The sequence below is a fragment of the Euphorbia lathyris genome, chromosome 2 (assembly GCF_963576675.1).
Source record: "Euphorbia lathyris chromosome 2, ddEupLath1.1, whole genome shotgun sequence".
NCBI classification, from domain to species: domain Eukaryota; kingdom Viridiplantae; phylum Streptophyta; class Magnoliopsida; order Malpighiales; family Euphorbiaceae; genus Euphorbia; species Euphorbia lathyris.
The window spans coordinates 81,827,368-81,841,081 of NC_088911.1; the positions used below are offsets into that span (position 1 = coordinate 81,827,368).

At 35.4% G+C, this 13,714-nt stretch overlaps 2 protein-coding genes across 3 annotated transcripts; one reads left to right on the top strand and one right to left on the bottom strand.

The window, feature by feature from the left end:
* Positions 1-1,222: 1,222 nt before the first annotated feature.
* Positions 1,223-3,129, bottom strand: LOC136218713 (large ribosomal subunit protein eL14z). Its single transcript, XM_066005775.1, has 5 exons — positions 2,975-3,129; positions 2,761-2,862; positions 1,843-1,972; positions 1,647-1,759; positions 1,223-1,452 (listed from the first exon to the last, which is right to left on the bottom strand). The coding sequence occupies exons 1-5, from the start codon at positions 2,975-2,977 to the stop codon at positions 1,396-1,398; spliced, it is 405 nt and encodes a 134-aa protein (XP_065861847.1). The 5' UTR covers positions 2,978-3,129; the 3' UTR covers positions 1,223-1,395.
* A 7,084-nt stretch (positions 3,130-10,213) lies between these two features.
* On the top strand, positions 10,214-13,224 carry LOC136218715 (glycolipid transfer protein 1). 2 transcript variants are annotated; one of them, XM_066005776.1, is made up of 7 exons: positions 10,214-10,443; positions 10,627-10,765; positions 10,849-10,904; positions 11,012-11,142; positions 11,635-11,770; positions 12,027-12,158; positions 12,924-13,224. In XM_066005776.1, exons 2-7 carry the CDS (start codon positions 10,648-10,650, stop codon positions 12,957-12,959), a joined length of 609 nt encoding a protein of 202 aa, XP_065861848.1. In that variant the 5' UTR covers positions 10,214-10,443; positions 10,627-10,647; the 3' UTR covers positions 12,960-13,224. The 2 variants fall into 2 exon arrangements, with proteins under 2 accessions (XP_065861848.1, XP_065861849.1); XM_066005777.1 differs by having other exon boundaries at positions 10,214-10,374.
* Positions 13,225-13,714: the final 490 nt, after the last annotated feature.

Below are 13,714 nucleotides of genomic sequence, written 5' to 3' on the forward strand. Positions count from 1 at the left end.
CGAGCCTTACGGAATAGACTCCAAGGAAGTATGTTGTTCCTGGTATTGTTCCTTTTCTCTGTTTCGGATCCACTAATCCCGCCTGAAAAATTATCTGCTGTTTTTGCTGATACTGATGTGTAACCTGTTGCGTATAGTAGGAGCGAAATGGGTATCGAGCCGATACTGGCAAAACCGAGATTGAATCGTTAACGGGTCTGGTAGGGGAAGAGAAATCGTGGATTTGGAAGATGAAGGGGAAGGGGAAAATGAAAGATTGGGGTATTTTAGGAAAGTTATAAAATATAGTCTAGATAGGTAATGGATTGGAAAAATGGTCTAAATATGTAAATGGGTCTCACATTTTACCCAATTTTGTAATTTCCCCCAATTTTATACAGAATTTACCAGTTTTAGAAAAAGACAGTTAATGGCTTGTGGCATGACTCGTATTGCTATTACAAATGGGAATAGAATATATTTTTAAGGATTAGAATTTATAAAATTGAAGTTAAAATTTATAAAATATAATATAAAAGCAAACTAATAGACATTTAGGATTAAATTTTATAAATTTTGTAATATATTATATTCCTTCAATCACATTATATAAGTGGTTTTAGAAAGTGAATTTTTTTTCAAAATATAAATAGTTTTGGTTTCCAAAAACTTTTATTTTAGTATTTTGGTCTAAGATCACCTAATCACCCCAACTTAGCATGATCATCTAATTCGCTTAAATATCTAGTTTTTACAGAGAAAAAATTACAAAATCCTCAAACACATCAGCCATATTTAAAAAATTACTTTCAAACCATTAAAAAATACAAATTTCAAATGAAATAAACACCATTAACCAGGTTTCAGTTCAAAACTGACATTTCAAGCCGTTAAAGACAATCCGACAAATAAAAATAAAAATCAAGAACCTCAGAAGTTGAATGAAATTCAAATACTCAAACCAGAACCGGAACAATCAACAGCCTCAAAATAACTTTCGCCACAAATTAAAGGTATCTCAACCGTATGATAAATATAATAACCATCAACTAGAGGGTAATGTTACTTCTTCACTATCAATTCATGCCTAAAACATAGCAGTGATGATCACATGCAAAAACATGATATACTAGTCCATTTATAATTGTGCAGGAAGAGACTGGGTTCTGAAGCTACCAATTGTATACTCTAAAAATCATGGTAATACTTGAATAAAACATGCCAAGCACAGGCCAACCAAAGCTTATAAACATCCCACATTCCATGTGAAAGCATAGATGGCACAATAACACTCGCTACAATCTGTCATTTGAAGGTTTCTTTAAATTGTTCTCAATATCTAAGTAGCTCAAAATCCAAATACCAAAAATAACTTGAACAATAATGATAGCAAAATTGACAACTTAAAGAAAAAATTTAGGCCGCAGTCTCTTTCTTCAACTTGGCAAGCTCTTGCCTGACCAATCCAGCCCTCTGCATGCACATAATAAGATGCATCAGTTTGAGTAAAACAATCTATAAAATGGCACAGTACCCAAGCTAGCTATCACAAAAATGTGTAAAACCCACAAGGATTCAATTTTGAAATTATGTTGAAAGACAATAACCAGAAATTACAAATATATATATATGAATATATATATCAAATAAAAACTATTATGACCAACCTTGATCTTAGCCAACATCAACTTGAACCTATCAAAATCATTAAGAGATGCTCTTTTCTTCTGGACAATCAGTTTTCTGCCCCAAGAACTACTCTCCCACTTGTTTTTAACATCTGCAAAGGAGCAATGTCATTGAATGCAATATATGGATAAACAGCTGAAACCGCAGAAAACATGTGCAAAGATCATTCCATACCAGCCTTTTCCATTGCTTCAATCAAATTCTTCTTCTTTGGCACCCTGTTGATGTCGATCTTGATATCAGTAAGAGAGAGCCTCTTGAAGTTCATTTGACCCCTTACCATATCAGGGGCATCAACTAGAGCCTGTCAAGAAATGAAACAATTTGAACAGCTTCAGAAATCAAGCATTCAAATACCAGACCACATGAAGTATTAGTGAAAGAGCATGCAATATCACATAATTTACACCATTGCTCTTAGATTCATAATCCGCAAAAAAACTCGCACGCCATTTTATTAGGAAAAAATAGAAAACATTAGCTGACTAAAGCATTCATAATCCGCAATAAAAAAAAAACACTACTGCTCACACCCGTATTTTACTATTTCGGAGAAAAATAGAAAACATCAGCTCATTAAAGCAATATGCAAGTATAATTCAGCCAGACTGTCAGAGAACGCAGGAAGAGCAGGCCAACATGTGCAAAGTGAAAAAAACAAGAGAGAAGGCGACACCTTCATTGCAAGGCAGCCTCTATAAAATTATGCTAACTAAAATAGAATTCATGAAGAAATTGTGGGGCAAAATATCAGGCTAAAATAAAAAATTCAATAAAGCAACCCAAACGCGGACATATGGCTGAACCAAGCCAAATAACTAAGAAAATCCAAAGAAAATGAATCAAAATGAGCAACCTCGCGTAACATAACTCTCGTCTGCCGATTTCTTAGCTAATGATGACAATCTACAAATGTGTATAAATAATTAAATGAGTAGTAGAATAAGCTAGGTGCAGTCGACAGAAAAAAAAAGCAGTAGTTGAATATTGAACCAAGTTTGGCTCACTAAATCTATCATTCAACAGTTTCCATTAAAACTAATATCATGGCATATAGCATCAAGCAGAGAATAAAAAAAAAAAATTACATACTCGATTCTGGTCGATGACATCGACGATGACAACGAGCTTTCCGTAGTCCTTTCCGTAGTTGACAAGAGCTACCCTTCCGATCTCTACGTATCTCTTGAAAGGCTGCAAAATATCACCATTAAAATGCAGAAATCAGAATTAATAGTTAAAGGGAAACAAGCGAAGTAGGTTAATATATTGCAAAAGAATTGCAGGTGAAGCGAGAAGAACGCACCATCTTGAAATCGTGTAGTGTGCGAGTATGAAAGCTCGAGAGATGCCGGAAGCAATAGAGAAGGAAGAGAAATGAGGAACAGCTAGGGTTTTTATTATATAAGATGTTTTATAGAAGATTTTGGACCGTCAGATTTAGGGTTTTTTTCCTTTTCTTTTGAGGAGTTTAGTTCAGGGTCCAGGTTATTAATGTTGGGCCATATTGAACGTTCATGGCCAACTGTCCGGTACGTGAAATGGGCTGCCAGATTAATTTTCCTTTGAGGAATTTAAGTTATAAATCAGGTTTAACCTTAATTTTACAATTAATTTTGTTTTTTTAAAGAAATTTATAAAACTAGGCTTTTGGGGAGTTCCATTTATACTAGATTTTGGCCCGTGCCATGCACGGATCCATGTTAAAAGGTTCACTTTAACGTGCGGATAATCTTAAAAATCTATTATCTATTATATATATATAACATGGAACTAAAGGCACACTTGTCAAATTTATGGAGCTTTAGAGAGCTCAAACTGATGTGTCAAGATATTATAGATTTGGCTTATGTGTCATTCCTAGGTTAATTTACAAGAATTTCGAAATTTTTTATTTATTTTCAGCAAATGAGAGTTTTGAATTTAATAAAACTCTACCCTTATTCTTCCAAGCCCAATCCAAATGTTTTTCAAATCGAGAGTGTTGAATTTAATAGAACTCTTTAGTTGCTACGCCTAACTTCAAAATGCCCTTCTTAGGAACAAGGCACAAAAGCGGGTGCTTTCTATTAACAGAGAGAGAAATAGAGAAATGGGAAATTTGAGAGGAAGAGTATAGGGAGAAGAAGATAAGTGCAAGCCAAGATCTTTCAACACTATTGTTGGGTGGAAGATCTCTTGTTTATAGGGTAAATTTCATTAATGGTGTACAACTTTTGCCCTATTTCACACTTTGGTGTACAACCTTCAATTTGTCTCACTAATATGTACGAACTTATAGGTGACCTCCCACTTTGGTGTACAGCAGGTAAAAATGACCGGTCAATGCAAAGTCAACGCGCCACATCAGCAGTTTGACCGGTCAAAAGGTCAAAATTTGACCACTTAATGTAAAATTACCTTTATACCCTCTTCTTCCTCCTTCCCCATTTCTCTTTCCTTCCCCATTTCTCTTTCTCTCTAACTTCTCTCACTACCTTATTTTTTTTCATTAAATCTTTTCTTTACCTAACCAGATCAAACAATAATATTATTTATAAAAATGAAAATCAATTAATTAGAAAAAATCTTTTCGTGTGAACTAGAAAAAATCCCAAATGAACCAAGTATGTCTCCACTTTCATCTTTAATCTAATCTAATCAATGTCCTCAATATATTATATACTCCTCCACTGTGTATATATATATATATATATATATATATATACATGCTCAATCTACTTCAAGAAATGATCCCATCATACTCCTCGTTATTCGCAAAACGGAAATACAAGGAAAAATGGGTTTATTCAAGAGTTTAGCTGTAATTAGTTTGGTTGTTGCCCTATCAACCATAGAATCAGAGAGTCGAGTAGCAAAGAAGGATTTAGGAATTGATTTAGGAGGTGTCTGGGTGGGTGTTGGTACACGAATTTGACTAGGTTCAGGGGGTGGCGGTGGCAGCAGTGGAAGTGGGGCAGGGGCAGGGGTTGGTTCAGGTTCAGGTTATAATTATGAATCTAGCTCTTCTTCTTCGTCAAGGTCTTCAAGCAATGGAGGAGGGTCTGGTTCGTCTGTCGGCTCCTGTGCTAGCTCTCAAGCAGATTTAATGTGTGGTCCTGGCCATGGCGGTAGAAAGCCTGTCGTTAAGCGTTTCCTTTTTTTCAGGCGATATGAGAAGAAAAAGAGTGTTGAGATGAGAGAAAAGAGAAGAATATAATTAATTGATTTTCATTCCTATCAACAATATTATTGTTGGATCTAATTAGGTAAGGGAAAGATTTAATTAGAGGAATATGGTAGAGAGAGGAGTTAGAGAGAGAAAGGGAAATGGGGAAGGAGGAAGGAGAAAGAGGAGGGTATAAAGGTAATTTTATATTAGGTGGTCAAATTTTGACCTTTTGACTGGTCAAACTGCTGATGTGGCACGTTGACTTCGCATTGACCGGTCATTTTTACCTGCTGTACACTAAAGTGGGAGGTCGCCTATAAGTTCGTACATATTAGTGAGACAAATTGAAGGTTGTACACTAAAGTGTGAAATATGGCAAAGGTTGTATACCATTGATGAAATTTACCCCTTGTTTATATTAAAATCAGTTAAGATGCTATATACAAGTCTCAATATGTAACTTCCGGTGAACAACTCTCAATTTAACAAGAAATAATGCTCGGTGATGAGAGATTTTACAGTATCCATAGATATTCTCTCTCTTTTTGTTTTTTGAATTTATCAATTCTCGCAGCAGTTTTGAAGTTTCACACTCCTTTTGATTTGATCAAGTATACAAGAAACACAGATCATTTAGATTTTTTTTTATTTTTTATTTTCTATTCTCAAATTCCAGTTCCATTCCAATTCCAAACTGTATGCGACTAAGAAGGGCATTTTGAAGTTAGGCGTAGCAACTAAAGAGTTCTATTAAATTCAACACTCTCATTTGCTGAAGGGATTTGAAAAACATTTGGATTGGGCTTGGAAAAATAAGGATAGAGTTTTATTAAATTCAAAACTCTCATTTGCTGAAAATAAACAAAAAATTTCGAAAATCTTGTAAATTAACCTAGGAATGACACATAAGCCAAATCTATAATATCTTGACACATCAGTTTGAGCTCTCTAAAGCTCCATAAATTTGACAAGTGTGCCTTTAGTTCTACGTTTTATATAGATAATAGATAGTAGATTTCTAAACTCATTTTAACCACATTTTAACCGACTAAGGTGGTTTGGCCATGTGAGACGTAGAGCGCTTGATGCGCCGGTTAGGAGAACCGAAGAGTGGCAAAGGGATGTAGTGGTGATGGGTAGGGGAAGACCTAAGCAAACTTGGAGGAGGGTGATCGAGAGTGATATGAGTTTATTGGGAATTGAGGAAAATATGGTAGTGGATAGGACGGAGTGGAGGGAGCGAATCTGTGTCGCTGACACGACTTGATTTTCACGGTTTTATATGATGGTTCATGTTAGCCGACCCCGAATCATTTCAGGACTAAGGCTTTGTTGTTGTTGTATACACAAAATACACTAGGACTCTTCAGCTTCCTATCTTTGTTCAACTCCCAATACAATTCACAATTTAATAGCATCAATTTCCTTTTTTCCCTTAGATAATTCCCAATTCAATACCATCAATTCTCATTTTCGTTTTCCTTAGGAAATTCCTATTCAATACCATCAATTTTTCATTCAACTTCGGTTCCATAACTTCTCAAATCGTTGAATACTACCATCAATTAGATCTCAATTTCTTCTCTTTTCACAATCTCAATTTCTTCTCTTTTTTCATATAAATGCGAACGTTATTCACCAATTAGCTTCACAAATTATCATTTAACTTCGCAAATTATCCAATGTGAACATAATTTATATGTGATATAGCTTCGCAAATCATAAAATAAGAAACAAAATCATAAAATGTGATGGTAAATTTCATCAATGGTGTACAACTTTTGTCTCATTTCACACTTTGGTATACAATCTTCAATTTGTCTCACTAATATGACCTCCCACTTTGGTATAGGACCGGTTAAAATGACCAGTCAAAACCTGCCATTTCACCTTTTTTTTAACTTATTCCTTAAAAAATATGGGACCACTTTATATTTAATTACCATTATATCATCTCTTCCATCTTTTTCATTATGCTGCAATTCCATCTTCTTCAAGTACAATCCATCTCTCCTCTCTCTACCAATCAAGTACAATCTGTGTCTCCTGCTTTTGTTCTTATTTCTTTCAAGTACAATCTGTGTCTCCTGCTTTTGTTCTTATTTCTTTCATGTTGTTCTTCATGTCCATATTAAGCTCTCTTTTTGTGTGAAAGCGATTGAATCTCAAGCACAATAGGGAAGATGATGTAGATAGCGACAAGTCCAAATATTGCAGGATTTATTCCTGTTTTAGAGGTGTTGGATGTTCAGGGTTTGAAGAAAAAGTTATCGCTTTTCTTACAATGCTTTAAACACAAACACTCATAAAATTCAGAGCTTGAATTTGGGAAAGAAAAATTGAGACCTTGAATTCATCCATTTCCTTACCCTTTCCCCTTTCCCCTTTCCGCAACTAATAAATATTTCTATAATTTCCAGATCAAAACCATGTGATTATTAGTTAAAAAAAAACCCAATTGAGTAGCCTAATTAGGACACATATTGGATTTTACCAGATCTATCTCATTCTCATTCTCTTTTCATAGATGAACTGTAACTTTTTCTTCATTTTTTTCTTCTAAAACTCCATTTTTCTGCAACTTTATCGTAATGTAAAAGTTTCAACATGGGTTTGAAGGTCCCTCAATTATAATCTATGGAGATTTAGATTTTGTATTGTTATGACTTAAATTTGATGATGGGGATGAACTACTTAAATTTTGTGCGCACAAGACTTCCTTTTCTATTAACCCCCATGGATTTACCATTTTTAACCTCAGTACTGGGTATAGAAAATCTAACCTCTTTATTTAACTCTGAAACTTGAGTATTATGATCCTGAGGACAAAACTAGGAGACTTCTTTGGACTCAAAAAGAGGGTTGACAGTCTCCACATTATTCTCAGCAGGATCAACAGGTTCCAAGTCCGGCATTTCTAACTCTGGTTGATCATCAGTAGGAACAGGGTCCTGATCTTTATCCACGGGAAGGACCCCAAATCTGGAGCCAGAACATACCTCCAATGGGATGTTGGGGGCCACACCTTTATTAGAACTAACCAACTCTTTACTACCATTACCAACCTGGGGCAGGACCTGAACATTATTAATGTTAGGGGGGCGATTATGGACAATAGGAGCCCGTGTCCTTCTTCTACCAGAGCGCTTAGCCATCATCCATGGTCCGAAACTCCTCCCATCCCCTTGGATGCCCTCCTCTCTAGCTTTGACATCTTCAACAACATCCTCCTTGACCATCCTCTTCTTAGGACAACCCTCATAAGTATGTCCATATATCCCACATTCATAGCAGATATTATGAATACCTTCATACTCAATAAAATATACTATATTCTGTAAACAATATTTAGAAAGCAGGGGTTTAGCTAGGTCAATGTCAATACAAACCCTAGCAAATTTGCCTCTTTCAGCACCAATAGTAGTTTTATCCACATGGTGGACTTTACCAACAAGTCCATCAATTTTCTTTAGAAAAGATTCATTATAATACTCAATTGGAAAACCCGGGAACCCCACCCAAGTCAATATCCTATTCACCGAACAATCCCTTGGGTTAAAGTTAGGGACCCAAGGCCTAACGGCCAGAACATGATTCGATATAATATATGGGCCCCCATTAAGAACGACTTGATAATCCTCAGCCTGTGTGAACTTAATCACATAGTAATCATTTTCTAGGTCAGTTATAGTGACTTTTCCTTTCCTAGCCCATTGCGCACGGATTCTCTGAGCAAAATAATTAAAACCAAAATTTTTACCCAGAATAGTCACAATCAGAGACAACTTCCAATTAGATTGTAATGACCGTTTATCGACCGATGTCAAACGAATCACCGGGCACAACGGGTCGTCTTGTTCCTCATCCTCCACATCTGAATCTGAAAGAATTTCCTCCAAATCTTCTTCCCACATTAAATCTTGATGGGTTGGAATTTCTTCCATAATACCCATGACGATATCCTTTCAAGACACTTTAGTAAATCTCGGACGCAACGAGGAATTAAATGCCTTCGAAAGGCCCTCTACGGCATCCATATGGCCGTTACCCATCATCCCCGCAGCCTTCTCCCCCATCTCTGACCCCCGCGGTTCCCCGCCCATACCCCCTATCTGTCCGACCGTGCCAGCCCCGCCCCCTTCTCCTTCCTCTGCACCATACGATCCGCCATCAGCCTCGGAGCCGCCCGCCCCAACAACAATGCCCTCACCCCTAATTTCTAACACCGACGATCGGCCGATACCCACAGATCCCCCTCCAACCAAAGCAATCTGCCTATCGGAACCAGCCGACTCAACCATCAAAGGACCGTTGTTCGAACGAGGAGACACGGATCGGCGACACCCGATCTCACCAAATCTCCTCTCTACAAAACCCAATTCGCCCTCCGCCTCCCTAGCGCCGCGCCCCCCACCATCCGCCCGTGTCGACGCCGCCAGCACCAGCCCTCCCCCCGACCGCGAACGGTCACGCTCCCTTGGCCGATATCGCTCTTTCATCGCAATAGAAATCGCCGGAGACAAAGTCGCGTATTGGAGCATTTTTAAATAAAAGTTGCCAAGAGTGATGTGCATTACTAAATTAATAAAATATTATATTTTAGTATGATGTGTAAATTTTTGGCACTCTTTAAAACAACCTTTATTGGAGATGCTCTTAATAGAGAGTCTCTCTCAACCTCTTAGTGCTCTTAATTCATTTTTTATTAATAATTTATTATTGAAGAACAATTAATAATTCTAATGATAAAATAATAATAAGGAATGAATATAATGAGTATTGTTGGAGATGATATGTCTTAGTTACTCTTAAATCACTAAAAGTCAATTATTTATATTATTTTTAAAGAGTGCATTAAAAGTCTCTTGGAGATGCTCTTAACGTGCTTTTAGCCATTAAAGCGAGGAAAAGTATTATGACCCATAATATGCTTTTAGCCATTAAAGCATGATAGCTGTAGTGTAGAGTATTATGACCATGATCATTTTTTTTTTTGATGGAATTATGACCATGGTCATTGATAGATTATGTTTCTAACCTTTTATGGTAATACATCATATTCTTGATTATTTATTTTTTTATTTTTTATCACATTAAATTGGTGGTGAGTAAAAAATCTAACTCTAAATATAAAATTTGGTTATCCGATCATTATCAAAAAGAAATTATATAAACTAAAAACATTATTTTAAATTAAAAAATAATAATTTCAGAAGCATGAAATGAACTCTTTAACTGATTTATATATATTTAGAGTTAAATAATTTGGCAAATATGGATTAGTGTGATAAAAAAAAAAGATGATTAAATATTTGATGCATTGAAATAAAAGTTGAGGGTTGAATCAAACAAAAACTATATAATTAGGGGCCTCAAGAGTGTTTTTTGCCAAAGAGAAACGATAGCAGCTACTTCACTCTATTATTCGTCTGTTAGCAAAAGCTAAGAACTGGAGACGTGAGACCAAGTAGACTACACGTCTAATTCCTCTTCAATAATTCAAAGTTCGTCTTTCTAATTGAATCCGATTCTCTCAATTTTCACCTTTCAAAAAGGTTCTCCCTCCGTCTCCATCTCTATTCTCCTCTGCAGCTTCATTCTCATTTCATCATTTCGCTTTAACGGTATCGCAACGCAGATCTCTTAGGCTACTCTGCTCTTTTAATGTTTTTGTTTCTAGATTGTCCTTTTTCAGCAATTCGATCTTCTTGTTTTGTGATAGATCTGGTCCATTCGGTTCTAATTATGGATTATTTATCCTGTTAATCACGTCATTTGTTGAGATTTTCTTTTCTTGTTTCGTCCAGTGTTGCAGTGAGGGATTCACTATGGAGGGAACAGTGTTTACACCGTCCTTGGAAGGAATGAAGCATGTGAAATCTGAACAAGGGGAAATACTCACTAAGCCTTTTTTGGATGTCTGCAAATTGATTTTGCCTGTGATTGGTATGTTCCTAAATTGCTTTTTTAGACTTATTTGTTCTCATTTTCTTGCTAATTGATGAATTTTTTGTTACTTACAATCGCAGATAAGTTCGGAGCGGCTTTATCACTGGTCAAATCTGATATTGGCGGCAACATAACGGTAAGTACCATCTTCTCTTCTTTGATCGCATGACTAGCAATCGGATTGTATTTTCGTATTTCTAGTACCGCTCTTCATAATTAACATTACTTGGTATTTATATGTAGCGATTGGAAAACAAATATTCATCTGATCCAACCAAATACAACCACTTGTATACTATGGTTCAAGAGGAGATTCAAGCTAAAACAGCTAAAGGATCTTCTAGTTGTACCAATGGTCTTCTTTGGCTAACCAGGTTTGCATCATATTGCTGATGATCTATGTCATTTCTTTCTACACTGGATAAATTTAGTTTGTTGTTACAAGTTATGGTTTTCTCCCATTGATGTTTTAGATTTTGAGGAAATTTTAGAAGTTGTTTTAGATTTTAAGAAAATTTAAAAATGGTCTCATCATTGAGTCGGACACTATTATTTTCTGAGCAAAAAGTTTGGGTTGGGGGAACTTTACATGCTTAATGTTCTTCAATGCAAGCTATGTTTCTGAATCCTTCTTAGTATGCACAATGGCTCCAGTCCTGCCCAGTAGGTGAAATCAAGTGTTGAAAAGGACTTCATAAGAAGTGAAGATTGCTAGACTTTTGGAGTATCTTCTTGAGTGATATCACCTTAACATATTGGCGAACCACAAACCAGTAATAGGAATCTGATCTAACTTTGGTCACAGCAGCCAGTTGCTATACTATATTCTTACTCACAATTGCCATCTTTTTTGGATGGTTTCTCAGGGCAATGGACTTCCTAGTGGAACTGTTTCGCAATTTAGTTTCTCATCAAGATTGGACAATGTCGCAAGCCTGTACCGATTCCTATGGAAAGACACTCAAGAAGTTCCATGGATGGCTAGCTAGTTCAAGTTTCACTGTAATGTCTTCTATGCTTTTTCAATTCAGTTATGAAACTTTGTTGGAGTGCGCTATAGATTTCCTTCATCTTACTCTAGATGAATCTATTATTATTAGCTATACTTCCTAGACTTAACTGATAACTTAGTGGATTTCTTTAGGCTATAAAGCTAAGTTTCCGTATTATTTGTCTGTTACTCTCTCTTTTCCTTGATGACTTGAGGAATGTTGCCTGTCAAAGTTTCCTTTTATATTTATTGGACACTGGACTACAGGTTGCTATGAAGCTTGCTCCTGATAGGAAGAAATTCATGGAAGTCATTGCAGGCTCAGGTGATGTTGCTGCTGACATGGAAAAATTTTGTTCCACGTTTTCACCATTTCTTGAAGAAAATCACAAATTTCTGGTAAGATTTTTGGAGGCTTTTGTTGCTACTTTTTATATTAGTAAAATACTGTTGGATCAACCGTTTTCCAGCTTTGACCTTTTTAATTAGTGGCATATGTTATGTGCTAAGACTGTTAAGATGGAGTTAATTGTGATATCTTATTTGCCTAATGACATAACATATCCAAACCTTCTAATATTTTTGCGTTTTTATCCGAAATTAGTATTTAGTAATCTTACCACATGAAATTTTACATGCCCACTAAAATTAGTTGTACTCTTTGGCAAGTTTTATATTTTGGTAATTAATTGCTAAGTTTATCTAAGTTTTGCATTGTAAAAGTTCATTGTAGATAACATGTAATAGCCAACATACATTGAATTATATTTATTTTAAATGTCTGAACATTGAAATAATTATAGTATTCAATAATCTGCAACTAAATTATTGAATTAGTATAAGATTGCCAAAAGTTTTGGAAATAATTGTAAAACTTGAAAGATTTGGATATTTTGCATCACTATGTCCCTACTGTGGTCCTGATTTATAACCTCTGGTTCAAAATTTTATTGAAAAAGCTTGTAAATAGGTGAATTATGTCTTTCAATTGTGGAAAGCCATGTACTCTTGCATAAAAAAAGAAAGAAAGAATGTTTTTGGGGGGGTAAGATTGGGCGAAGAGGCAGGAAAGTTTAGTATATTTTCCCCATATGTTCTTGTAATGGTTCTGAAAATCTGAAATAAAATTCCAGCTGATCACCGAAACAATTTTTGTTGATGCAGGCTAGTGTTGGCATGGATGACCTGAAAGCTTCATAATGGTGTTTTCTGTTAAACTCATAGTTTCCTTTCTGCACTGAGTTAAAGATGGGGTGTGGTTCAACTTATATTTCAAAATATACACTTGTTCTATCTTTTTCTTCAACTCCCTTCTCATTATATGGTTTGGTATAATTACAGGTCCAATAGTTTGTTTTTAAGTTTTGCATAACCAGAGGATAAAGACTTGTCCTTTAGGTGTTATACTTGTGAATGTTATATCATTTTTCATATCATATAATTTACTATGCAGAATTTACAAGAATTTCCAGATTATGTGTCTTTTCTCGAGAAATTACATTATGCTTCTGAATGATATATATGATGTTCAAAATATAGATTAGGCATCCTACTTTATTTCTATCTTGTGCTTCATTTCCTGAAGGAAGAACAGAAAGAGTGACCCAATGAATGAAAAATAGAGTAATATTAGTAAGAGGCTGCTTGCATGGAACTATGGAGGAAAATGACCCAATGAATGAAATATATTTGTGTCCTGTTTTAAACCGGATTTTTTATTTTATTTTTTATTTTATTATTATTATTTATTATGGAAGTTAAATATAACCGAATAAAAGTGGAAGCAATAAAAAAAGAAAATTTCATATGTTAGTTTGTTCTATGTGAAATTTTGTTAATAACGGAGGTGGTCTTGCTATGACGTGGAAGAATACAAGTTCTGTTAACTTGCTCAGTTTCTCCTCTAACTATATTGATGCTATAGTGTCTAATTTGGGTTTACCGGAGTATCAACC